General features: G+C 36.9%; 1 protein-coding gene and 1 long non-coding RNA gene across 2 annotated transcripts in view; one reads left to right on the top strand and one right to left on the bottom strand.

Moving 5' to 3' along the window:
• LOC5573643 (neural cell adhesion molecule 1-B) overlaps positions 1–26296 on the top strand; it is a 1425452-nt gene that overhangs the window by 1281946 nt on the left and 117210 nt on the right. The window contains 1 exon segment of the mRNA XM_021845179.1: positions 14572–14725. Within this exon segment, the coding sequence (XP_021700871.1) occupies positions 14572–14725 (154 nt within the window).
• On the bottom strand, positions 11398–26148 carry LOC110676617. Its single transcript, XR_002500567.1, has 2 exons — positions 26061–26148; positions 11398–11976 (listed from the first exon to the last, which is right to left on the bottom strand). It is a non-coding gene; the product is annotated as an uncharacterized LOC110676617 (long non-coding RNA).

Raw genomic sequence — 26296 nt, 5'->3', positions numbered from 1 at the left:
TGTAATGATTCATTACACAACTCAGAGCAGTTGCGTAATGAGAAAGCGTTGCGTAATGAATCACTACAGCACTGATTTCAGTTGCGTAATGACTATTTCCGCACTGCATACTTCAGTGCAGGAGAGTAGGCCTTTTAATGACAGATTGGCGTGATGAAAATCAGCCTATTACGATGAGAAATTGCAAAAAATACATTTATTTGCATGACTGATGGAAGATCATTATTAAACATTGTAAACAGAATTGGCCCCAAAACCGAACCTTGCGGAACTCCAGCGACAATGTTGATCAAACTTGAGTTTTGTCTTCCGATACACACACTTTACTGACGATCAACTAAATAGGACTTAATCAAACTTAAAGCGCTATTTGAAAAATTGAACTTTCTAGACAATTTCAACAATAGTTTGCTATGAGACACTCGATCAAACGCCTTGGAAAAATCAAGCAACATCAGAAATGCAACACCCTTTTTGTTTATATGAGAGTGTACATCATCATGGACATTCAATAGAGCGCTAGTTGTATTATGGCTTGAACGAAAACCTAATTGATATGGACTTAATAGTTGTAAGTTGTCCAAATATGATCTTATGTGGTACTTCAGAATTTTCTCGAATGCTTTAGACAATGCACATAAAATGCTAATGGGCCGCAAATTATTTAAATCAGTTTTTCCTGCTTTTTTGAGATTGAAATAATTTTAACAATTTTCCAGGTACGTGGATACTTAGAGGTTTCAATTATAAGATTAAAGATATAGGTAATCTGGGAAACTATTAAAGGTAGTATATATTTGACAAATTTGATTGGGATTCCATCCAACCCCAATGCATTGGATTTAATTGATCCTATCGCATTTATTACCTCATGTTCGTTTGTTAAGCAGAAACTAAAACCATTTGAGTTCGAAGAAAGCAATGGGACATGAGATGAATCATTCGAAAAATTGCTAGCAAAAAAGTTATTTATCTCTTCCTTAGAATTTGAATACTGCGGAACAGACTCAGTCGGTTTGGTAATGTTTAAACTTTTTATTTTGGACCATAACTGTTTACTGGAACTATACCCACTTAACGTACTCGAGACATAATTTACCTTAGCAACATTTATGAGATGTGTTACACGGTTCCGTAGCCGCTTATATTAACAATGATTTTGTTCATTTTTATTAGTTACCCACGATCTGTAAGCCAAATCTCTTTCAATCATAGCATGCATAATGTCATTATTAAACCATTTTTTGTTGTTTGATTTTTTCACTAAACGAACCTGAACAAATGAATCAAACAAGTGAAGTAAGTGATCATTTAGAAGATTAAGTGCAATATCAGGGTCATCAATTGAGTAAAGTGTACCCCATTTTATATTGTTCAGACCAGTCTGCAACGAAACATTGTCTATGCGTTTATAATCTCTAAAATACGAAGGCGGCAAAAATCATATCGTGCTTTGAGAAACCTGAAACACTCACTTGGTTAAAATTGAATACAAAATCATCATTATTGGGTAATAACAAATCTATCAGGGAGCAACCGCCTGAGTAGAAGTGAGTAGGTTCTCTACTAACACACTGGAACCCAAAATTATCGAACACGGCTTGCATTTGAGAACGTTTCGTACTTGGTTTGCTGAAATCAGTATTAAAATCTCAAATTAACACTATGTTTTGGAATTGTAGAGATAGCTCGAAAAATTTGTGAGGACCATGAGCATTGGCCAGACCCCGTGAAATGGCATTTAACCGAATGCCGTTTGGCCGAACGCCATTTGGCCGAAAAGGCCATTTGGCCTAATGCCATTTGGCCGAATGCCGGTTGGCCGAAATTGAAAACAATAGTGAACTACAGTTAGCATGAGTTTGTAATGGAATTCAAAGCTGAATTTCAAAGAACATTTTATTCGTAAAGAAACATAAATCATCAAGGATATAAAGCTCTTTAGTGTTAGTTCAAGGAACAGTCAATTTCTTCATCATTCTCTGCTAGCAGTGTAACGTTCCTTTTGGCTTGTGATATGTGCTTATGGTACGACAACACGTACCCATGAAGGTTGCTACAATAATTAATTTATTCAGACTTTCCAAATTATTCTTCTTATTGGCATTTCTTCCTCACTGGGACAGAGCCTGGCTTCTCAGTTTAGTGTTCTTACGAGCACTTCCACATTATTAACTGAGAGCTTTCTTTGCCAAAGTTGTCATTTTTCCATTCGTATATCGTGTGGCAGGGTCCAGGGGAAGTCAAGGAAATTTCCATTACGAAAAGATCTTGGACCGACCGGGAATCGAACCCAGACACCTTCAGCATGGCTTTGCTTTGTAGCCGCGGACTCTAACCACACGGCTAAGGAAGGCCCTTTTCCAAATTATTCTAACATAGATTTTGGTTCGCAGACGGAGACACTTGAAAGCTCATATGTAGTTATTATGTATGCGATCACCAATCAGTGATCGATACGATAAGACAGAGAGAGAGTTTAAAAACGAAAGAAATGAGAATTACTGGAGAAGGCCGTTTGCGCCATACCAATTGCGCTTGGCAACGCCACGCTGTTGGCGTGTCTAGGAAATGAAATAGGATCCTGACACTTTTATTGCTCTGTCAGGCTTTGAGTCATCGAACTGCTTTATGAACTCATTTGCATTTGTTGATGTCATTGGTAAAGATTGCAGTGTTTCTCGACGGGGTGACATCAGTGTGGTCTTTTGGACTTGGTAACGGGATTTGCTAACATGTGAGATGCACATGTCACAGCAGTAATAGCTGCCAGCACAGGTTTTCGCATTGCGTTTGTAGTCAGATTTAGACAGTAACTAAAGCGGTTTACGACTTATTCGTCTTTCCTTAGCATTGATTTTTTTAGACACTGACACGTTAATGCTTCCAATGGACGATTTGCCCTTTGAAGGTAGCACTACACTAGACAACAGACTAGCATGCAACGCCCAGTGGTACAGTCGAAATACATTCCTAAAGAAAAGTTTTCCGGACTGAAGCGGGAATCGAACTCACACTCCTTGACGCGATGCGGCTAAATGCTTGGTAATAATAACCGCACGGCCACGAAGCCCACATTTGCTTCAATCCTTCTGATACTACTTAGTTAATTAAATAATTTCTAGCAACCACAAGTTTGGCTTCTTCTTTTCAAAACGGAGAAACAGATAGCTTCTTTAACGTAATTGTTCACCGAGTCGTTCGGTTTAATTTTTAATGAGACTCTATGAACGTATACCCTTAGTTCCATCAACTATGAAAAATATTAAAATATGAAAGAACAGCCTATGATCAAAAAAATGAAAAATCTCTTTTTAAAGAAGGTAAAATATTCCATATCCCTTTCGGGACGAACCAGCACAATTGTGCTGTTCGGCACCCTTGACATCGAATGACTATTTCAGCCAATAAATCATTGTTTTACTTAACTTTTTCGATTTCGATTATTGAATTATCATTGATACTTGTAATCAAGCACAACAGCTTTTGTTTACAACGTGTTTAGAAAACACCAGCTCAGGGTAAACAAAAAGTAAACAAACACCGTAAGAATTGAAAAAGTTTTATCTGTCGCAACTTTTCAACTATTCGTTTTTTCTAGGTATGCACATATACGAATCAAGAGTGAAAGAGTCATTCTTTGAAATGGTGAAGACCAAATGAGAATTGATTCACACAGCAAATATTTCTGGAGGAACAAAGTGGGACCAGCACAATTGTGCTGGTGCCGGCACTTACCCGGTCGATGTTCGTTGTAGACTACCAATTTTCATTTTCAGTATTTTGATCGAATTAAGTGGCTGAATCTGGTTCTAATGTCCACAATAGTGCATAATATTGCATTAAAACATGAATGAGTGATTTCAAACGAATCATAAGGATGATGTACCGTTCGAAAACTATGTAACAGAAAGTCATAGCTTTGGTTTAAAAACTTTTATTTTTTATACGTCCATATTTGAAATAGATTGGGAATCACATTTAATATTTTAAATCTCCTTTAGCAAAGTTTAAGACAAAGTAAAAGTTTAGGGGAACGTTCAATAATTACGTCATTCATTTAGGGGAGTAGAGGTGTATGAAAGTGCGACAGTGCATGTGGGCAAAAGCGTGATAGTGGATATGGGGAGGATTTAGATTGACTTAAAAACAATGGACGTAATTTTTGAATTTCCCCTTGCTTTGATAATCGATCAATACCATGTTGACGCGATAATCCATTTTGGTGTTCTACAATGAATGCCGGTTCAATATCTACCATAATATTTATGAAATTTGACAACTGAAGCTGAAAACCTTTACTTACTATTTGCTTCCGAACCACAGTTTAAATGGCATACTATTGATGTATGCAGCCCATGCTAGTCTTCTTCTTATTCTTCTTCTTGGCATTACATCCTCACTGGGACAGAGCCTGCTTCTCAGCTTAGTGTTCAATGAGCACTTCCATAGTTATTACCTGAGAGCTTGCCAAAGTTGCCATTTTCACATTCGCAAGTACGATGAAACTCTATGCCCAGGGAAGTCAAAGAAATTTCCATTACGAAAAGATCCTGGACTGACCGGGAATCGAACCCAGACACCTTCCGCATGGCTTTGCTCTTTTGTCGTGGACTCTAACCACTCGGCTAAGGAAGGCCCCTGCTGGTATTACTCGCAAATATGTTGTTTATGAACTATGAAATGCGTTTGAAATAGTCTACTTAACTATTAAACAATGTATAAAGTTATGGAGTCTAGATTATCCGCTCATATAAAAAATATCGTTTCATTCCTTTTACGCTTAAAAATATATTGTCTAAATCTGGAATTTTGAGACCTAGATAAGCTGATATATTAAAAATAAAAATCTGTACTTGCAAAGCAACTAGCAGTTTAGGTTCAATTCCCGCTGCAGTATTTTTTTCGTCAGATACGTATTACGATTGTGCCATTTGGCGTTGCATGCTAGTCCGTTGATTCGTGTGATGCCTCCTTTAAAGGCCATAATCGTACATAATGCTTTCTAAGAAACTTTCTACGGTAGGATTGACAGCTAAAAATGTACATGCAACCGAAACGAAAGGGAAAACAAAACTTACGAGTATGGTCGAGCTTTACATTTTCCTTAGTACCGTCTTGATTCATATTACGGACACTTTGAATCGAATTCCGGACAGCTCATGGTAATCATTAATGGAACAGTCAAATCATCAATCGAAATCGATAAACCACCAAAGAGACATCTAAGGTAGTTGGGCATTATAAATTTTCAAAGATATTTATGGAAAAAGTTTACTAAAACGAGCCTTGAAATTGAGAACTTTTGAACAGCAAAAATTGAAACATTTCGCGTGAAATGTTTCCCATACAAAGTAGAGTGTCCGGAATTTGAAGCTGTCCGTAATATGAATCAAAACGGTAATCTAATGGTCACACCGATTGCGAAACTTTAAAAGCTCATGGAAAATCAAAAAGTCTACTGTTTGCAGCTGTCTTCTGTATTGTACTATTAGAATCATTGTCAGTGTCTTTATTTTCAAATCTGGAAGCTTCCAAATATTTAAATACATTAAAAAAAATTGATTGTTCTATGTAATTTTTAAATTAGCTGGAATAACAATTTCAAAAATCAAATTCATTCTTTAATATGGTTATTGACCTGATTTTGTCATTAATTCGACCAGGAATTTCACGAAGATCTTTTTCAAGCATTTAATCATCCCATAGGTATGGCAATAATTTCAGATATTTATTCACGACTTTACCGAATGTCATTTATGAATACCTCTAAGAACACAAAAAAATGGCAAACTAAAGAAAGTTTCTTAAAATATTATTTTTTAATTTTCATACTGGAAACAATTTTTTTACAACAATTCCAGGTCAAATTCTTGATGAAACTTTTAAAACAATTCTATAAAAATCTTAAAAACAGTTCTGGATGAATTTAAAAATATTTTAAAATTTACATAGAAATCTCCAGTTGAAATATTCTATTAATTATACTTAAGAAATTGCAAGAAGAGCTTCGAGGCAATTACTGATGCCATTTTAAAAGAAATTCTGGAAAAAAACCTAAAGAAATTTTCGATTGATTTTTCTTAGGAATTGCGGTGTCCTAAGAAAAATGCTTAGATAATTCAACGGTTAGGTAGAACTAAGATTCAGATTGATGCCGGTTGTCTTACAGGTCAGAGCAAAATTGCCGATCAAAGGGATCCTTTGGCGTGAAATTGGAGAATGAAATTGTGAGGGCCGCTTTTCTCCCCCTGATAAACAAAAAAAAAACCTAACTACGCTCATGTCCCTCGCCCCCCTTTTAAAGCTATGTAGGTCTTAAACGTAATTCATAAGCAAATATTAACACGTTAAAATTTGAAAAACAGAAAAAATTGTCAGGTTCCCGATTTTGTCAGCCTAAAATTCATCGGGGGCTGACAAAATCGGGTCTCTACTGTATTACAATGACTTAAATTCCATTTTAAGCAAATAGACTCGATGTAAAAAATAAAATAAAGCAAATTTGATATTGGGAGCCAGATAGCCATAACGGTATACACGCAGATACTAAGCAAGATCATGCTGAGGGTCGTAGGTTAGAGTCCAGCCGGTCGAGCATATTTTCGTAAAGGGAATTTTCTCGACTTCCGTGAGCGTAGAGTATGATCGTACCTGTCACACGATATACACATGCAACATTGGTCGATTGACAAAGAGAGCTGTTAGTTAATATCTGTGGAAGTGCTCATGAGAAGTTGAGAAGCAGGCTTCTTTAGCGTCAGAAAGAAGAAGAAGAAATTTTATGGTAATTATTAGCACTTAAAAACGTCCAAGCTGTCGGGCACATATGACGTAAATTTACATGAATTTTTAGGAAAGCTGCTTACGCAGACTGAATATTTTGACGTTTCCATTTTAGCTCTAGGAATAAAATGAATGATTCCACTTATTTAAAATAAATTAGTTCCATGTTACCAACCTTAACAAAAACATCGTTCAAGCATCATTTGAAGGAGGGCTATGTGATTTCAAAAGTGATAGTGTATATGTTAGGTAAAGTGAGTGAAAGAGGTTGGAGGGAGTCTCTAAAAAAATAATTTAATTTTCGAGTCTAGCACACGAATCTGACAACGGCCTTATAGTGGAGGTCGAATTATGCGTAACTGTCAAAGGATACAAACTGTAGTGGAATAAAATGATATAGTTCTCAATTCGGTTTTCATTTATTTATAGGTATTACACTAAACAATTCGAAGGTTTATTATTATTTTCAATTTTAATTTTTATTGCATAATTATTTTTGAGAAAAAATCCCACATAATTTAGGAGGATATAAACAAACATAGCAAAACAAAGACGATTTGATTGAGCCAATTAGTTTTCAAGTTATTCATACATGTATGTTTACCCATTTTTATATGACGTAGACAAGTTCTTGAATAATCTCGATAAAAGTCATCGTCACGTGATGCTTTGAATCTTAGAGAGAATATGAAGTATTTTTATCTCTCGTACATTGTTCTCGTTCCATTTATAAAAAAAATCATATTAATTAAAGTACATTATTTTTTTAAATTTCAATGTGCATTAAAAAAAAACATAATTATTTCTGAATTTTTGGGTCACCCCATCTCACGAAAGAGCACCCTAATGACGAAATAAAAAAATACGGATCCAAATTTTTTTAAAAAGGCATGACTTGAACAACTTTCTAAAAAAATAAAAAAAAAGTATTTTTTTTTCGAACATCGACCGCCTTGGGGACGGACCAGCACAATTGTGCTGGTCTGAATTTGACCCTAAAAAGTTCATGGAGTGATAGAATAGCCAAAATAAAGAATGTTTTGTTCTACGAGATGATGAGTTTATAAGGTAAATTTTGAAATAATCACTCAAATATGGTCCGTCCCGAAAGGGATATAAGCTAAATTATTGCAATAGTAATGAAACCAGCACAAGTTGAAAGAATAGCCCTATGGGCAAAACAAAACTTTTCGTTTTGATTTCCCTAGAATACGAAAGCCATAAAATCACAGTTAAAATCCTTCCAGTCGAGTATCCTAGGTTATCAAAAACATTTCAAACCCTAGCACACCGTTGGTAGCCTAGAGACGAACCAACCATGAGCCCAGAGTCTTGACGCGAGTTCACAAGTTCGTACTGAATGAACGGATAGTTTTATGCATTCTCTTGGAGCACTTATATAGCGACTACCATGACGTCCCGCCACATCATAAAGATCGACAAGTTAACTAGCAGATCAGTTATTGGGCCACACTTACGAATCCTACACATCAGCGTTGAAAAAAAATGATTCTTTTTAGTCTTGATTCGGCCAAACGACTCATTCGGCCAAATGGCATTCGGCCAAACAGCTTTAGTTAAATGGCCGGACACCAACTAAACAAACCGCGCTATCGGAGATGCAGTGGATTTACGAGTCTGCAGAGCAAAAGAATCAATTAACGCGAAACTTTTTTAAAAAACGTGCATATGTAATAATGAGAGATTTTTTCCATTCTCCTCTGTTATAACAACATTGTTTGTAAATATTTGACTATCACAAGTGTCGTGACTGTCAGCCATTTAATAATACTGTGGAAGAATCAATAGGAAAGCTAATGGGACGTTCGCAACAAACGCGACTTATCTTCAGGCGATTGGAAGACTTCTGCTTCTGGTCACATCACCCACATACTCGTATTACTATCATAGCATACGCATACATTGTCGTCTCAGTTGTACTGGCTAACCTATCGTATGTGAAGAGAAGGGTATTGAACATGCACACCTCACAGTGATGACATACTCACACTCAAATCTCAATCAATGAGCTCTCCCGCGAGAGAAAACTCATTAGAGATCTACTTTGAAAATCATATGGTTGAATTTTTCGTGCAAAATCACTCAATCACACTCAAGCCGTCAAAAATTCATCTGTCAAAAATTCGTGCTAACCGAATGTTGTTGTGTACTTTATAAAGGATTACTATAATTCTACCAGACTAGTAAACTGTATGAATATGAGACAATTAGTCAAACAACTCATCCATGATTAGTTGACTGCTAAGTTGCTTGATTGACAACTCACGCATAAAAATTATCAATCATATGTTATGAGAATTTGAGTTTCTCACAACACTATACAGCAATGTAATACTGAAGCTTGTGGGAAGTTTTTCTCTATAGATCGGAAGACAATTTCCTTAACTAGCTTTTTATATAAAAACTCATTAGAATAGGGTCATGTGGCTCAGCTATTGATAAAAGAGAAAGTAACCAAAGGAGGCCTTCAATATAAGATGGGTCCTTTTGAAAAGTTAGGCGAGAATTCTTCGACCTTCCCCTAATTGGTCGGCATTGACGTGGCGGACGCCATTATTGCATTAAATAAAAGATCATCAGCACTTACGCTCTTAACTCTCTGTACTCCCAAGCAGTTATTTCTTAATTCTTCTTCATTTATTTTCTCAAACCAGTATGATAGTTATTAACGTCGATTTGAAAAAGAAATTGAGTGTTTTTTTCTTCAACGATAACCACTACCAAGCGTCCAAGTGATATGGTGGGAAGTGAATTTATTACAGATTTACTTTAAGAATCAAATTTACGATTATCGTATATTACAATTTTCACGTCATAAACCAACAATGAGACATTATTCCTCCATATCTCAATAGGCTTTAATTTATTTTGTAGTGAACTTCTAACTTGGGTAGCATTCGATCCACTGTCACAATAATAAAACTATAACACTTGTTTCAAATGGAACTAGAAATCTTAATTCATTTTTGTCCCAATTTACACAATGAACGCTTCTGAACCACAGCAATTCTAAATTTTTGTTGGACTGCAAGAACGTACCATGTAACAATATTCAAAGCATTCTAGGAAAACTCTTGGCCTCAAAAGCAGAACAGTTGCGCATAAACTATCGTGATCTCGAAGTGTTAATGATCATTTCATACAAATGTTTTCAGTTTGCATATCTTCCTGACAAATGAAAACATGCCAATGTTGAAAGAAATTTAACCTTTCAGTAGTCGCGCGGTTTGCTACTGTCAGATGCACCGCGCTGTTGTTGTGAACGAAATGCGAGCTTTTTTCAGCAGTGTTGTACAAAATACAACAGCGCGACGACTGAAGTGTTAAAACTGGACAAAAATCCTGCCGAAGCTTTTAGCTATCGTCCAATCAGCTTGCTTTTCTCTAAAAGTAAACTTTTTTGAAAAAGATTTTTTGAACAGAATGATGATTAACATCAACGAAAATGCAATTGAATGCCAACGAACAGCTTAGATTCCGAAATAGGCATTCGATTCGACCACTAACGTCGCGCCAGTTTGGCGCAACCCTAAGACAGCTAAACACTTGAAAGGAAACTTCGGTATGTATTCCGAATGAGATGAACTGCTTGAAGATAAAGCACCACTATCCTTCTTCGCCGGTAACGGGGATGCCGGGTGGTGCCAACAGCGAAGAAAGAGTTTCTGAAAACTTGAACAAACTTTCAGCATATCAAACTTTGCTCGAATGTATTCGAAAACTTCTCTATCTGGTTTGAATGTGTAACATCTAGTTTGCACTTGGTTCCGAATCTTTGGGTTAAAGATTGCGCACAAAATGATAAAATTGCGTGAAATCACGGGTTAGTGGCAATTCCTGAATATGGATAAGGTAGATACGTTTAGCAGTTAAGTTTCTTCTTCTTCTTGGCATTAACGTGCTCACTGGGATAGAACCTGCTTCTCAGCTTAGTGTTCTTATGAGCACTTCAACAGTTCCACTGAGAGCTTTCTTTGCCAATTTCGCATTCGTATATCGTGTGGCAGGTAATATGTAGTAATATGTAGGGTAACAAATAATCGTAGTTGTAGACGCACAGCTGTTCAGCAAGACCAAGCCAAAATCTGGGATTAGGAACTGTTATGTGTCAATTTAATTTAATAAGGCTAATCCAAATTTAACTTTGATGTTTTGTCCAGATAACTTAGGAGTAAACTTTCGAGTGCTTCTTCTATGTCTAGAAGAGCAAGACCTGTAGAATTGCCTTCAGATTTGTTGGAATAAATCAAATTTGTTACACGTAAAAGTTGATGATTGGTCAAATGTCCATGGCGGAATCCGAACTGTTCATCGGCAAAAATTGAATTTTCATTGATGTGGACCATCATTCTGTTCAAAATGATCTTTTCAAAAAGTTTACTGGTGGAAGACAGCAAGTTGATTGAACGATAGCTAGAAGCTTCTGCAGGTTTTTTGTCTGGTTTAATTGATACAGCCTTGGCATATTTCTATTTGTCAGGAGGTTTTATCGATTGATCTTAAGTTTTAGCTTTAGCATTATTATTCCTTCTGAGTTCTTAATTTACGAATAAATATAGTAATCGTATATAGGTACAACAATATTATACATTTCTTACACAATATCGATCATGTATTTCAGAAGGCAAAGATATTAATAAAGTGAAATTAAATCGATCGGATAAAAGCAATGTGAGTATACATATAACTACTACAAAAATAAATTTAAGAATATGCATTTTTCTTTCTTCTAAGAACTCGATTCCCCAGCTTTATTGCAGCGGAAGTATAACAGCTTCTTGCATTTGACTGTTATTATTATTTCTCCATATTCTTCCGCTGTGATGTTGGTTGCCGGATGGCAAAATAAAAAGGGTTTACTTGTCTTTCAAAAGAGGAAGAGCCATTTTTTCTTCGCTATCCGTATCCCTTTGACTGCTGGCTGCTGGTTGGGGAGTTTTATCGAAGAACCTACGCGAAAGCTAAAGGCGAACGAATGTCCAAAGTTGTGCATTTCCTCCTTTTCTCTACGAAAGCACACAAACGCAGCCCATCAGGGACTCTCCATTAGGACGAGTTCTTTTCGTCAGCCTTTGTTGCTTTTTGTTGTGGCGTGGATCCCTCCTTGCAGCAGCAATGGACCGAGGCGGCAAGGAAACGACAAAACAAATTCTGCATCTGAAAGTTAATCTAGAAGAAGAAACGGGTTCAGTGCCTTCGGAAAGAGCAGTAAAGTGCAAAGCGGAACGGATCGGCCGAAGTCCGGTAGGTGCATGCAAATAACGTCATTTGCAGCTGGAGCAATTCCATAAACGATTCAGAGTATTCCAAGCTGGGTCTATGTAGGAATGTGCACGAGCCTGCTTATAACCTTCGGGATTTTTCATGGTAGGAAAAATGGGAATTTTAATGGCTTCATAAGAAAAGGATGTGCGTTCACAGGACCACAAACCTTCCGGTTTTGTGTAGTATGTGTGCTGAACTATGCTTGATCGTGAGAATAAAAAATATGTTTATTAATTGTGGTTACATTCCGACACAAAGTGTGAATATTACAATATAAATTACAAGCAGTCATGTTATGATTGCCTATTGGATTTAGTATTGAATTGGATTTGGATTGGATTTGGTTTTGGATTGGATTTGGATTGGATTTGGATTGGATTTGGATTGGATTTGGATTGGATTTGGATTGGATTTGGATTGGATTTGGATTAGATTTGGATTGGATTTGGATTGGATTTGGATTGGATTTGGATTGGATTTGGATTGGATTTGGATTGGATTTGGATTGGATTTGGATTGGATTTGGATTGGATTTGGATTGGATTTGGATGGATTTGGATTGGATTTGGATTGGATTTGGATTGGATTTGGATTGGATTTGGATTGGATTTGGATTGGATTTGGATTGGATTTGGATTGGATTTGGATTGGATTTGGATTGGATTTGGATTGGATTGGATTTGGATTGGATTTGGATTGGATTTGGATTGGATTTGGATTGGATTTGGATTGGATTTGGATTGGATTTGGATTGGATTTGGATTGGATTTGGATTGGATTTGGATTGGATTTGGATTGGATTTGGATTGGATTTGGATTGGATTTGGATTGGATTTGGATTGGATTTGGATTGGATTTGGATTGGATTTGGATTGGATTTGGATTGGATTTGGATTGGATTTGGATTGGATTTGGATTGGATTTGGATTGGATTTGGATTGGATTTGGATTGGATTTGGATTGGATTTGGATTGGATTTGGATTGGATTTGGATTGGATTTGGATTGGATTTGGATTGGATTTGGATTGGATTTGGATTGGATTTGGATTGGATTTGGATTGGATTTGGATTGGATTTGGATTGGATTTGGATTGGATTTGGATTGGATTTGGATTGGATTGGATTTGGATTGGATTTGGATTGGATTTGGATTGGATTTGGATTGGATTTGGATTGGATTTGGATTGGATTTGGATTGGATTTGGATTGGATTTGGATTGGATTTGGATTGGATTTGGATTGGATTTGGATTGGATTTGGATTGGATTTGGATTGGATTTGGATTGGATTTGGATTGGATTTGGATTGGATTTGGATTGGATTTGGATTGGATTTGGATTGGATTTGGATTGGATTTGGATTGGATTTGGATTGGATTTGGATTGGATTTGGATTGGATTTGGATTGGATTTGGATTGGATTTGGATTGGATTTGGATTGGATTTGGATTGGATTTGGATTGGATTTGGATTGGATTTGGATTGGATTTGGATTGGATTTGGATTGGATTTGGATTGGATTTGGATTGGATTTGGATTGATTGGATTTGGATTGGATTTGGATTGGATTTGGATTGGATTTGGATTGGATTTGGATTGGATTTGGATTGGATTTGGATTGGATTTGGATTGGATTTGGATTGGATTTGGATTGGATTTGGATTGGATTTGGATTGGATTTGGATTGGATTTGGATTGGATTTGGATTTGGATTGGATTTGGATTGGATTTGGATTGGATTTGGATTGGATTTGGATTGGATTTGGATTGGATTTGGATTGGATTTGGATTGGATTTGGATTGGATTTGGATTGGATTTGGATTGGATTTGGATTTGGATTTGGATTTGGATTTGGATTTGGATTTGGATTTGGATTTGGATTTGGATTTGGATTTGGATTTGGATTTGGATTTGGATTTGGATTTGGATTTGGATTTGGATTTGGATTTGGATTTGGATTTGGATTTGGATTTGGATTTGGATTTGGATTTGGATTTGGATTTGGATTTGGATTGGATTTAGCGTTAGCATAGTTACGGTATACTTAGTAGCTTTGATACTAGAAATATTAATTTGTCATTTGGTAATCTCATTCAGACCACTGTCAGAAACAAGGCTAAGGAGTAAGCCTTGGTCCAATTTCGAACAGTATTAACAAAAGCATGAATATTGCTATTCCCGGCCAAGCCCATCTTTACCTGGATTGGATTTGCACAGAAATTCAATAAGGGGGGTTTGAGATAAGCTTTCCATTCTCAATGTTGAGAGTTAAAACTTTAAAAGTCAAAAACGGCGCCGGCCACATTCTCACGGTCATCGAGGAAGGGAAGAAATGTTAGTTAGAAAACCATTGTTACTAGAGACCGAGTATACCTCTGCAACTCCACAGTTGTCATGGAAAGGAGCAAGTGTCGCGAATAAAGGATCAAACACTACTTTTTAGTGACAAAAGTGGCAGTCAACTAAACATATTCTTATATTATTCCATTTATTTTCAGGACTCCGGTATAAACTATAACAACAACACAACGCGTTCACTGTTGAGCTTTGTACCAGTGACGGAAGACGATGGAAAGTTGATAACGTGTCGCGCTGAGAATCCAAATGTCACCGGACTGTTCCAAGAAGACTCGTGGAAGCTTGAAGTCGTCTGTGAGTATATCATTAGTGGTACTAAAATATAGCTATTTAGCTGATCAGGTATAAAAATACTCTCCGAGCCTTGAACACATTAAATGTCACTGTTGCTTCTAATGGCCCCTACTTTCTAGCTGTGTTGGCTTTTGCCATTTTAAACATCTTAAGCGAAATATCGCATTCTTTGCATGTGTATAAACCGGTCGGCAATGACTCTGGCAGGAAGAAATTAATTAAATTCAAATTCAAACCACCACTCGTAAAAACTAACAGCTTCAATAACGCTCGGAAACACCGACGCGCAGCAATAAGGGGTTGTAAGGACTGCATCGAAAATAAATTAGCAACATTGTGCTTCTTCTTTTTGCGCCGAAATTTTGCGATTTTCATAAAGTTTTGTTGGATTCAAAATTTAAAAAAAATGCGCAGTTCCTTTATTTTAGATTTGTACAAAATGTGATTTTTGAAACATTTTGGTGCACTTCAATAATAAATTGCAAACAGAATTAATACTGATTTTTTATGCATCGAAATATAATTCAGCCATTTTTGCACAGTTTTCGCAATTTTTAACTTTTCAAGTTGTGTACAATTTTCCAAGGTACATGCAAATTATTTAGAAAGGCTTCATAATATTATGACATATAAAGAAAAAAGGCACCGTGGTATTCTATATAGAGGATATACACAGTACATGAGACTGAACTTAGAAAAAATGGACTCATACAAATGATCACCAAAAATTTATTTTAAATCGGATACTTCTCAAATTTGCAGGGATTAAATAACTATGTTTGGCATAATTTATTTATTGAATGTCCTCCCCCAAGCTGAATGCCTTATTTCTCTTAACCCTCAAAGTCCCGGGACAGACCTTTTATTTTCAATCTACTAGAGCTCAGAAACAAATAAGTTTAACGGTTTTCACTATGATCGATGGGATGAGTTAGACTTCCTGTGAGTAGGGTTTTCAAACCGGAAGTTCAGGTCTGGACATGTTTTTCTACCGGAAATAAGTGTTCCCTAGTCACATATCTTACAACTTTAACAACGAAACCAATGTTTAACGATAAGTTTTAGCCATTTTTAGATATTATGTAACGGACCAAGGCAAGACAACACTATTTAGGTTATTCTCTTGCATGGGACGAAAGCCGGAACCTGGTTCCGGAAGTACTTTCCAGGTAGGAGCCGAGGCCAAGGAATACATGTGAATTTGACCCGAAGCAACATATGCGGCTACTTGAACGTCATGAAATCAACTCAGAAAGGCAATACAAGACATCAACTCTCAATATTGTCAATTTTACCTAATGATCAAGGCTGGGTTGTAGGGTCACTTCCGGTGAACCAGGAGTCAAACATAAATAACAGGTAAAACTAGACATGCAACCGCTCAAACTTCTTGCCTGTTTGGACACTTCGTCCAGATGACTAGACAATGACCGGATTTTGAGGTCACTTCCGGTGAATCAGGAACAAACATATATAATTGAAAAAACACGGCATGTGACCGTTCACACATCACGAAAAAACACCTCAGCGTAGCTATAAGAATATGCTTTTTTACGTATTGATGCTTCTGTCAGATAAACAGACAATGGCCGGTTTCTGAGGTCACTTCCGGTGATTCAGTGGACAAACATGAATAGAATAATGAGTAAAACTAGAAATGCAACTATTCAAACTTCATAAAACAACCTCAGCTTTGCTGTATGAACATGCACTGAAAACATCTCTTCGTATTTTATCCAAAATCCATTTCGTAAAACAAGATTTCGTACATATAACGCTATTTTCATTCATTGTACGAATTATTTGTACTTGACAAAATTTCGCGATTCAGTGACTTTACGAAATAATCGTAAGATGTACGATATACTATTCTCAGATGTACGTTATCGTAATGTTCGTATTACGAATTGTTTAGTATTATGAAACTGATCGTTTAATCTACGAAATGGTTCGTTGTTTTCTGCAACGAAAGGTTTCGTAGACACATTTCGTAAAATACAACATGACACGACCGCAGCCGAGGAAGGTAAGAAGAAGCGCGTATAAATGTTCGTTCTGAATACGAAAGAAACGAATTTCGATTACGAAATGTTTAGTACATTATAACAATCATTGTTTGTTTTGATTTCGAGCTTGAATCATATTACGAAGCTGGTTGCATGCATTTTACGACATTGTTTCGTTGCAGAAAACAACGAATTACTTCGTAGTTCAAACGAACGATTTCGTAATATAAAACAATATATTTTCAGTGTGCTTGATTTGATCTTCATATTTGTTTCCTGATTCACCGGGATTGGCCTCAGAATCCGGTCTTTGCCTGTCCAACTTGACGAAAAGTCAATTATGACATGAAGCATATTCTAGCAGCTACTCTGAGTTTATTTCATGAAGTTTGAGCAGTCGTACGCCTGGTCTTACATATTATATATGTTTATCTTCTGGTTCTCCGGAAGAGAATTCAGAATCTGATTATTGCCTGGTTCTATGGCAGAATTATCGCTGAGGTTGTTTTATGAAGTTTAAGTAGCCGCATTTCTAGTTTTACCTTTTATTCTATTCATGTTTGTTCCCTGAATCACCGGAAGTGACCTTTGAAACCAGATATTGTCTGTTGATCAGACCGAAGTATCAATACAAACAAAAGCACGTTTTTATAGCAACGCTGAGGTTATTTCGTGAAATTTTAGCAGTCACATGCCTAGTTTTGCCAACTATATATGTTTGCTTCTGATTCACCGGAAGTGACCTCAAAATCCGGTCGTTGTCTGATTATCTGGCCGAAGTGTCCATACAGGCAAGAAACATGTTCTTACAGTCACGGCGGGGGTTATTTCAGGGAGTCTGAGCGGTCGCATGTCTAGTTTTACCTGTTATTTATGTTTATGTCCAGATTCACCGGAAGTGACTCCAGAATCCCGACAACGTTTGACAATCTGGTCGAAGTGTCTATATAGGAAAGAAGCATGTTCTTACAGCAACGCTGAGGATATTTCATGAAGTTTGAACAGTCGCATGCCTAGTTTTGAGCTTCATTCATATTCGTCTCCTGGTTCACCGGAAGTGACCCTACAGCTCAGTCTTGGCCATAATGTAAAATTGACAATATTGAGAGTTGATGTCTTGTATTGGCTTTCTGAGTTGATTTCATGACGTTCAAGTAGCCGCATATGTTGCTTCGGGTCAAATTCACATGTGTTCCTTGGCCTCGGCTCCTACCCGGAAAGTACTTCCGGAACCAGGTTCCGGCTTTCGTCCCCTGCAAGACAATAACCTAAATAGTGTTGTCTTGCCTTGGTCCGTTACATAATATCTAAAAATGGCTAAAACTTATCATTAAACATTGGTTTCGTTGTTAAAGTTGTCAAATATGTGACTAGGGAACACTTATTTCCGGTAGAAAAACATGTCAAGACCTGAACTTCCGGTTTGAAAACCCTACTCGCAGGAAGTCTAACTCATCCCATCGATCATAGTGAAAACCGCATTTCGTTACACTTATTTGTTTCTGAGCACCAGTCGATTGAAAATAAAAGGTATGTCCCAGGGCTTTGAGAGTTAACACTGCTCATGAGATCTTGGGCAGGCCTTGGCCATCTTTCTTATACAATTTCGCGCTTCTGCATGCATTCCTCTCAATAAATCTACCCGTTTATGGTTGTAACGAATGGCTTGCTGTATCGTCCGCACTCGCAGATCGCCTGCCACTACAAGTACTTCTTCGTGAATTTGTCCATCTTTCTCTTCCGGAACTTTTCCGGAGCCTCCATGCGGGACGTACCGACAAAAAACTCGAGGCCGGGAATTTGTATGGTGTCCGCCTTGATGTATGTCTGGCTTGACCAGCCACTCACGGTACAGCTTCCGCGCACGCAATTTGGTCACCGTGTATTGCTTGTCAGTCGGGTTTGGCTCCTTCCTGACCTTAAAAACACGTAGCCCAGCCCACTTCAAGATCTGCTGGACGAACCACTTTGACGAATTGACGTTTTGGCCACGTCTCGGGTGGAAAGGTTCGGGTTATTCTTAAAGTACTGCCTTATCTTCCACACCTTCTCTGGGTTTACCGTTTTCGGTTTTCTGCCGCTTCCAGCGCACCACTCATTGGTCTTCGTCTCCTGAAACATCTTCACAACACAGGACACGGTGGAATGATGGATTCTAAGTCTTTTGGCAATCCAAATGTGCGACTGACCAGAATTATCGATCACCGCACCCAAGATTTGCTGGCGTAACTCTTCTTGTTTGGAAAGCATCTTGAAACTACTTGACAGATCGCGATAAAATTTTGCACAAATAAACAAAACACTCGAATCTAGTATTACCCAAAACATCATAAATTTATACCCACACGATAAAAAGTTACACCGAAAACAAAGTGTCGCATTTTTTTTCGAGTCCAATTTTGAACCATAAAAAATATAGTAAGATTGACCCAACTTTTCTGATACAGTTTAAAATGTAGCTAATTACTTTTCGATACAGTCCCTAGGCAACCCAAGCGGAATTCATGGCCTGGCTCATTTCGAGCAAGCCAACTGTCCTGCCAGCAGGAGAAGTTTTTTTATTGTCAGCTTAATTGCGGTTTCGATTCGGGACATTTGATAAAAGTTTATCTGTTTCGCGGCGCAAGGATGTACTTGTAGGTGTGAATAACCTGCTACCGAGCCGTTTCTTTCCATGCATCGCAATGTTACGGAAAAGTTGGAACCCGCCGTTAATAGGCGATCACTTCCTGGACCGAAAGTTGTTAAAGAGGTTTAGCTCAATGGTCTGTTGTAGGGCCACTTAGACTGTGAGCATGAGAGTTTTCAATGTATATGATGGATGACTTCAGTGCGACCTATTTTCAGCGATTTATTCTAGTTCTAGCAGCTGATCATTGTCGCCCACGCGATTTCATTAAAAAAAAAAGGTATTGAGGGAAGATCATACCTAAGCCGATAAGTTCATAATAATAAAAAAAATGGTTTCATGAGATGTTATTATCCATTTATGATAAACTTAATCTTTTTGAAAAGTAATAATAATTTTATCTAAAATTTGTTCCAATGCTTCAACATTGGATATTCTTTATATCTCATTGGTACTATACTAGGGAGGGAGCTTCAGAATCATTTAAAAAAAAATCCTCTACAGAGCTTTCTTCCTGTAAACAGCTATTCAATATTGGTATAGCATACAACATGGTTGGCCTGAAAATTTGTTTGAACATCAAAACCTTGTCCTTAAGACAAAGTTTTGATTTTCTGGCTCCACATTCCTGGCATGAATGCCCTCAATGTGAATTTTAAACTTTAAATTTTTATCTAGCATGAGCCCTAGATACTTAACTTTATCTAACCAATATATTGGAACACCTCTCATCGTGACAACAAATCTATTTGAAGTTATTCAATAAGGAGCCTTTGGTTTATGTGTTTATTTTTCATTTTAGCAAGTATGAAGAAGACATATCCAAACTTTTCTACATTCTTCTACAGATGACACGCAGGCTTCGTCCTTTGGTGGAGAGGACTGTGTCATCCGCAAACAAAGATTTTTGACATCCCTGAGTTGACTCAGGTAAGTCAGATGTGAAAATATTGTATAATATTGTTCCCAAAATGCTATCTTGAGGAACACCAGCTCTCACGATTCGACAGATAACTTTGGATTATTCTAACAATGTTTGTTGGAAAATTAGAAGAGCAAGACCAGAAGAATAGCCTTCAGATTTGTTGGAGCGAATCAAATTAGTTACACGTAAAAGTTGATGAGTGGTCGAATGTCCATACCCGACCAACCACTCAACCAGTCTTCATAATTCTTTATAGATCATTAACCAACGATGGCGATCGCTAATGGTTCAAAACGAATCTATATCGATCGCTATCGAAAATCACTGACTGGTTGACCGGGTGTTGGAGTCCGAACAGTTCATTAAAAAAAACTTGAATTTTCGTTGATGTGGGCCATCATTCTGTTCAAAATGACCTTATGAAAAGTTTACAGATGAAGAATAGCAAGCTGATTGGACCAAGGACGATGGCTAGAAGCTTAAACAGGGTTTTTGTCTGGTTTTAAAATTGGTACAACCTTGGCAAATTCCATCATCGTCTGGGACTGTCATATTTTAGACTTTTTTTATAATTGTTCTCACTTCTTCCACATTAGTCTCCCAAGAATTTTTGAAAACGTTTCCCTGATTGAAAATGCTTTCGAAATTCAAATCCTACATTAGCGATGGCATAAATCTCTCAATTGACGGAGAGCATGTCTCTGCAACCGATAACTGCTGACAACTCGCAATCACTCAGCGTAAATACAACGAAATTTCAGAAATTTCTACCTTTTAACTAATTTTGAATATAAAATATTGATGTCTAATCAGCGAACATTACTTGATAGTATTTTGTTGACTAAGGGTTTCTATTCAAAGTTTGGACCACTCTAACGTACACTTCAGCCAGCTATTTTTATCGGTCTACTCGAATGAGCGAACGAAACATTTACGATGCCCGTAAAAAAAACGCTATCGAAATAAAATTTACATATTATTACCATTAAATCAAACGAACAAGCACACATACAGGCGTCGACTTCCAAATTAATCCTTTGTGTACCCCCGGGTAACCCCACGTACCGCATTGATTCGTTCGGGAGTGCAAGTGGGTACATACATAGTCCACCAGGGGCTGGACCGCTCACCCTCCCGGGTTGTGCCCCAAACGAAGTGAACGGTCGTTGTCCGTCGCATAAATTTAAATATTATCGAAAATGGCACGTGACACTTTTTGTTGAAAAATTGATGTTTTCAAAATGTTTGATTGGCTATTTTCCGTGCCCCTTGCCGAACGAAAACAAAAGTGAAACTAGCGACAGCGGCAGTTCTAAGGAGTTTATTATCCAAAGGTCACCAACTGGACTACATTTGAATATATATTCATAGTGTTTCAGGATATATAAACAAACTTACAATTTTTATTTTTCCAACATTCATTGTTAGAATAATTCAAAGTTATCTGTCAAATCGTACACTTCATAGTATTTGGAAACTTGCAATCAGAAGACACAGTGTGTTTGTTTGACAAATTGAGACATGAATTTGCGAAAAAATACGCGTTCTAGTGAGACTCGAACTCACGACTCCGTGTACGCTAGACCGGCGCTTTAACCAACTAAGCTACAGAACACCTTATGATTCAGCGGAATAGAAAGCCAAACTAAATCCGAGTACTAACTATGAACACATATATTTTCGCAAATCCATGTCTCTTTCGGACTTACACGCTAAGCCTGCTCAACGCAGCGCATGTGTAAAAACTACACAGAATGAGGCAACCAATGCAGGACTCTCTGGCTGAGTGAAAATTCTGTGTAAGTCGCACTCATGCTGTGTGTAGCCGATGTGTTGGCCTTCGGCTGTGCGGGGATCGATGGGAATGGAACTGTCAATCTCTCCCGCACGGCAGCAAACAGTTGGCCGTTGGTAAGATGAGGAGTTTTCTGTGATTTTTTCAGGCGAAAAGCCGGAAGATGGTCGCAAATGTGGAAGTTTTTTCCCCATTTGCTTCCGCTTCGGCTATTCGAATGGAAAAATCTCTGAAAACTTGAAAATTTGAATGTTTTTTTTAAATGTTTTCAGAAGCAAAACAAAAATGGGAGCGAATTCCGCATTCCAAGCGTTCCTCCTCTGTGCGCATTTCACTCATTCGGTTTGTTTACCACCGTTTGCTCAAAACTGTGTACAGCCCCGACTAGAGGCATGTAACAGAAATATAATAAAATTTTATCAGAATATGATTTGCATATAACTTGGTTTGATATGTTTTTGATAGAATTAAAACACATTTTGTTATGTTTATGTTACTATTCATACACTTTTTGTTATAATTTTAGTTATTTTAACAACATCCTGCATCAAGTTTGTAACAACCTATGATCGAAAAAAACTTATAACATAATAACATATGCTGATATAATTTTATTATGTACCCTTAGTCGGGGCCCCCTTTACACAGAATCTGTGCTGCATGAAGAGAGGCTGATTTTGTGTACTCGGCACTCATTTCTGAGCGTGACAAGTTTAGCGTGTAGTGTTCGATGAGCACTTCCACAGTTATTGAGTGAGAGCTTTCTTTGTCAAAGTTGACGTTTTCGCATTCCTATATCGTGTGGTAGGTACGACGATATTCTATGCCCAGGAAAGTCAAGGAAATTTCCAATACGAAACGATCCTGAACCGATCGGGAATCGAACCCAGACACCTACAGCATGGCCTTGCTTTGTAGCTGCTGACTATAACCACTCGGCTAAATAAGGCCTGATCAACTACACCCCGAATTCAGTACTTAGAAAGGAATTAAAAAAAATATATTTAAAGCAACATCCATTAAGAAGAGGTTTTTGAGAACATGTAAAAAATATCAAGAGACTAAAATGCTATCGTGATTTGAATATTTGTTGGCGGTAAAAAAAAATGAAGCTGCCGGTAGAGGGGTTAATGACGTAGCGCTATAATTGGAAATAAAAAAAAATGAATACAACATACAAAACTTTATACAAACATACTTGAAATCAACCACCGAAGTCGGTAACTTGATTACCGAAATCTCAACCGCTGAACGAACGGTAAACGGTTCGGTAAATAAATAAAATACCGAATGATCCGTAAATTGCATAACTGAGCGGAACTGTCAAAACAACTGAACATTCGGAAAATTATTACCGAAAAACTGCAATTAATTTCACTTTATTGTGTAAATACACTGAGGCAAAAAAACTTAATAATTTCTTAAGGAATAATTATGATTTGGCGCCACAACGATTATTGTAGAACTTTATAAGTTTTTCTTATGACTTTAGTCAAGAATTCAATCACTAAATTTCATAAGTCGGCCTATGAAATTCAGCAACAAACACATTGATTTTTGCTTACCTAAAATTATCATTTTTAATTAATCTTTGCCTTTTGTTTCAGGCGTGTCCAAAAATTGACATGTTTGCAAACATGCGATCGTCTATCGATTAACTTGTACCCAACATTGAAAGCGGTGCAGTTCTTGTAGCGATTGCTATGAAAATTATTTCAAGTAATGGTTCTTAAATATTTCAATGCTTTCACTTATGAAACTTATGATCCCAGTTTCTAAATAATTAAGCCTTCAATGAAACCATAATTTGGCTGGTTCATAAGTCATGAGTTATGGAAAACCGAAGTATTTTTGCCTCAGTGTATGAAATGTTATTTAGGTACTATTGAAAGCACAGTGTCTCTTAACAGCAGCAGACAAGCGGCTTCAACATGAGTTAAAAATTATTCAATACCGTGCACCCCCGCTAATTTGAACGGTACCTCATGCAAACCATCGGGGTTCATTTTTAATTTGAACATCTAGTCACCCTAGAAACGTGTTTCTGGTTACCTCTTTCACTGTTTTGTTTTGATTCTGCGTTCCGTTCCACAGCGTTCCATCTCACTTCACTCCGTTCCATGAGCTAAATGACGTTTGAACCATTTTTAATCTGAACGATGTGCAAATTAGCGGGGTACAGATTAAAAGGGTTCAAATTAAATGTGGTCGGTATAATCAGGCCTGCCCAACCTTTTTGAAACGCGGGCCAAATCTCAGAAACAATATTGTACGGCGGGCCAAATTTTTTTCAATGCAGCGATTTCAAAAAGTTTGCCAAAATTAAATGAAATTTGTTTTTTTTTTTGAGGGATTTGAATAAATACTCGCTTTTGTGATAATTTCGATAATTCTGTGAGAAATCATTGTCCAGGATTTTATAAAAATCGTTCTCTGAATTTTATCAGAAATTTTCGTAAGATTCTGCCAGAATCTCATCTAGTATTGCTTGAAAACCCTGATTAGTTTTATAAAATTGAAGATTATGCTTCTCTTTATTATTACGACTTTTGCAGTTAGCTATTGAAAATTATACTATAAAATTGAAGCCATGGATATTAAGATAATCCAGTGTATGATGTGGAAAATTTCCTCAACATATAAAATCCTGATCTAGAATCTAGAGAATTCTGTCCTTCTCAGGTTTATGTAAGAAATTCACTAAGGATAGCTCAAGACAATTTTGCATTCTAATATCCAGTATTCGGTGATAGTCATTTTGCCATCATTCCGTGAACTCCCACAAGGGTTCTGTGACAAAATTGCTCTTAGTGAAAATCCTGCCTAAGTTGTTTGAGAAATTTATGTAAGAGTTCTGTATTAAATTTCAAAAGCTATTAACATGCCTTTGGATCTGCCTAATATTGGTTATAATCTTTCTCATTAATAAAATTAATGCACAAGTGTTTTTAAAAATAAGCTAGCATTTGGTTGTAATTTTTTTTCTGACAACATTTTTCCGAACTTGAATTCAGGTTTGTCCATATAATAGTGAAGAATGTTATTGGCGAGATTCCTCGTACATTTTAATTCCACATAAAATTTGGAACTCTTTAAAATGGAACATTTTCAACCATTTATGAAACAAAGCGAATTTGCATGGATAAATAACTTGTAGAGAATCTACAAAATTAAATATCTCGAAACAAAGTTTACGAATCTTAAGTTTTGATTATTAGCCTTGAAATGTTCAAACATCTAGTTCTATAGTTTCTAGAGCAGTGAAGGGGCCAGGTATAAGAATAATCTTGAAGCTCTTCGCGGGCCGCACAAAATGAAGCGGCGGACCGGATGCGGCCCGCGGGCCGTACGTTGGGCAGGCCTGTAGCTGCTAGATGAATACGAATTTTACTTTATTTTCCTCCATGTAATCACAGAATCAGCACCAAATCATATTGATGCCATTTTCGCCATAATCCTGGAAATATTTCACTTTCGTATTGCAAACGTATTGTTTAGTCGCTTTGACGTTTCAAGCCGGCCAAAATACCTAATAATTGGTAAAATAACATTTAGATTACTGAAATTTTAGTGGAATATTTCATCGACTTCGGTTCTATTGATGATTCACAAAACTTTCGGTAATTTTTTTTTTTGGGTTTACCAAAATTCAGCAATTTTGTCAATGACGAACTATCAAAACCCAGCCAATTACCGAAACATCGGAGTTTTCACGAATTGCTGATCAGTTTCGGTAATTTCGATTAACGAACTCTTTATCTCTGTTTAGGTGTGAAGGTTTTTTTTTATAAATCCCTAATCTTATAAGAGTTTCGTAGCAGAAATAAACTTTCACATTTTCACGAATATATGAAATATAAAATCATATTTGTGCACAGTTTTCACGGTGGTGGCTAGATAAAGCATTTTTTATAAAACCCGAAATTTATGCATCTGAAAATCTGTTTTTCAAACTCCAAAGGTAGCCCATATATACTCACCCCTATAACCCCTATTTAAGCTTTATTTTTCGATCTTCTTTGGATTGCTTGGTCCTGAAAGCCTCTCTAGACAAGCGAGACTTCGGGCGTCCTGAAAAATGTACGAAATAATGATTAAAAAAATATCATATGAAGGACTCAAACTTTATGGGGTGTAGTGACATTTTGGTCGGCTTCGAGTTAGGTATACAAAAAAAAATATTTTAAAGTATTATAGGATGACTTTTTCGTCAAAC

Source organism: Aedes aegypti, chromosome 2, assembly GCF_002204515.2.
Source record: "Aedes aegypti strain LVP_AGWG chromosome 2, AaegL5.0 Primary Assembly, whole genome shotgun sequence".
Lineage (NCBI taxonomy): Eukaryota > Metazoa > Arthropoda > Insecta > Diptera > Culicidae > Aedes > Aedes aegypti.
The sequence above is the reverse complement of the archived record's forward strand: the minus strand, read 5'-3'. Positions and strand labels throughout refer to the sequence as shown.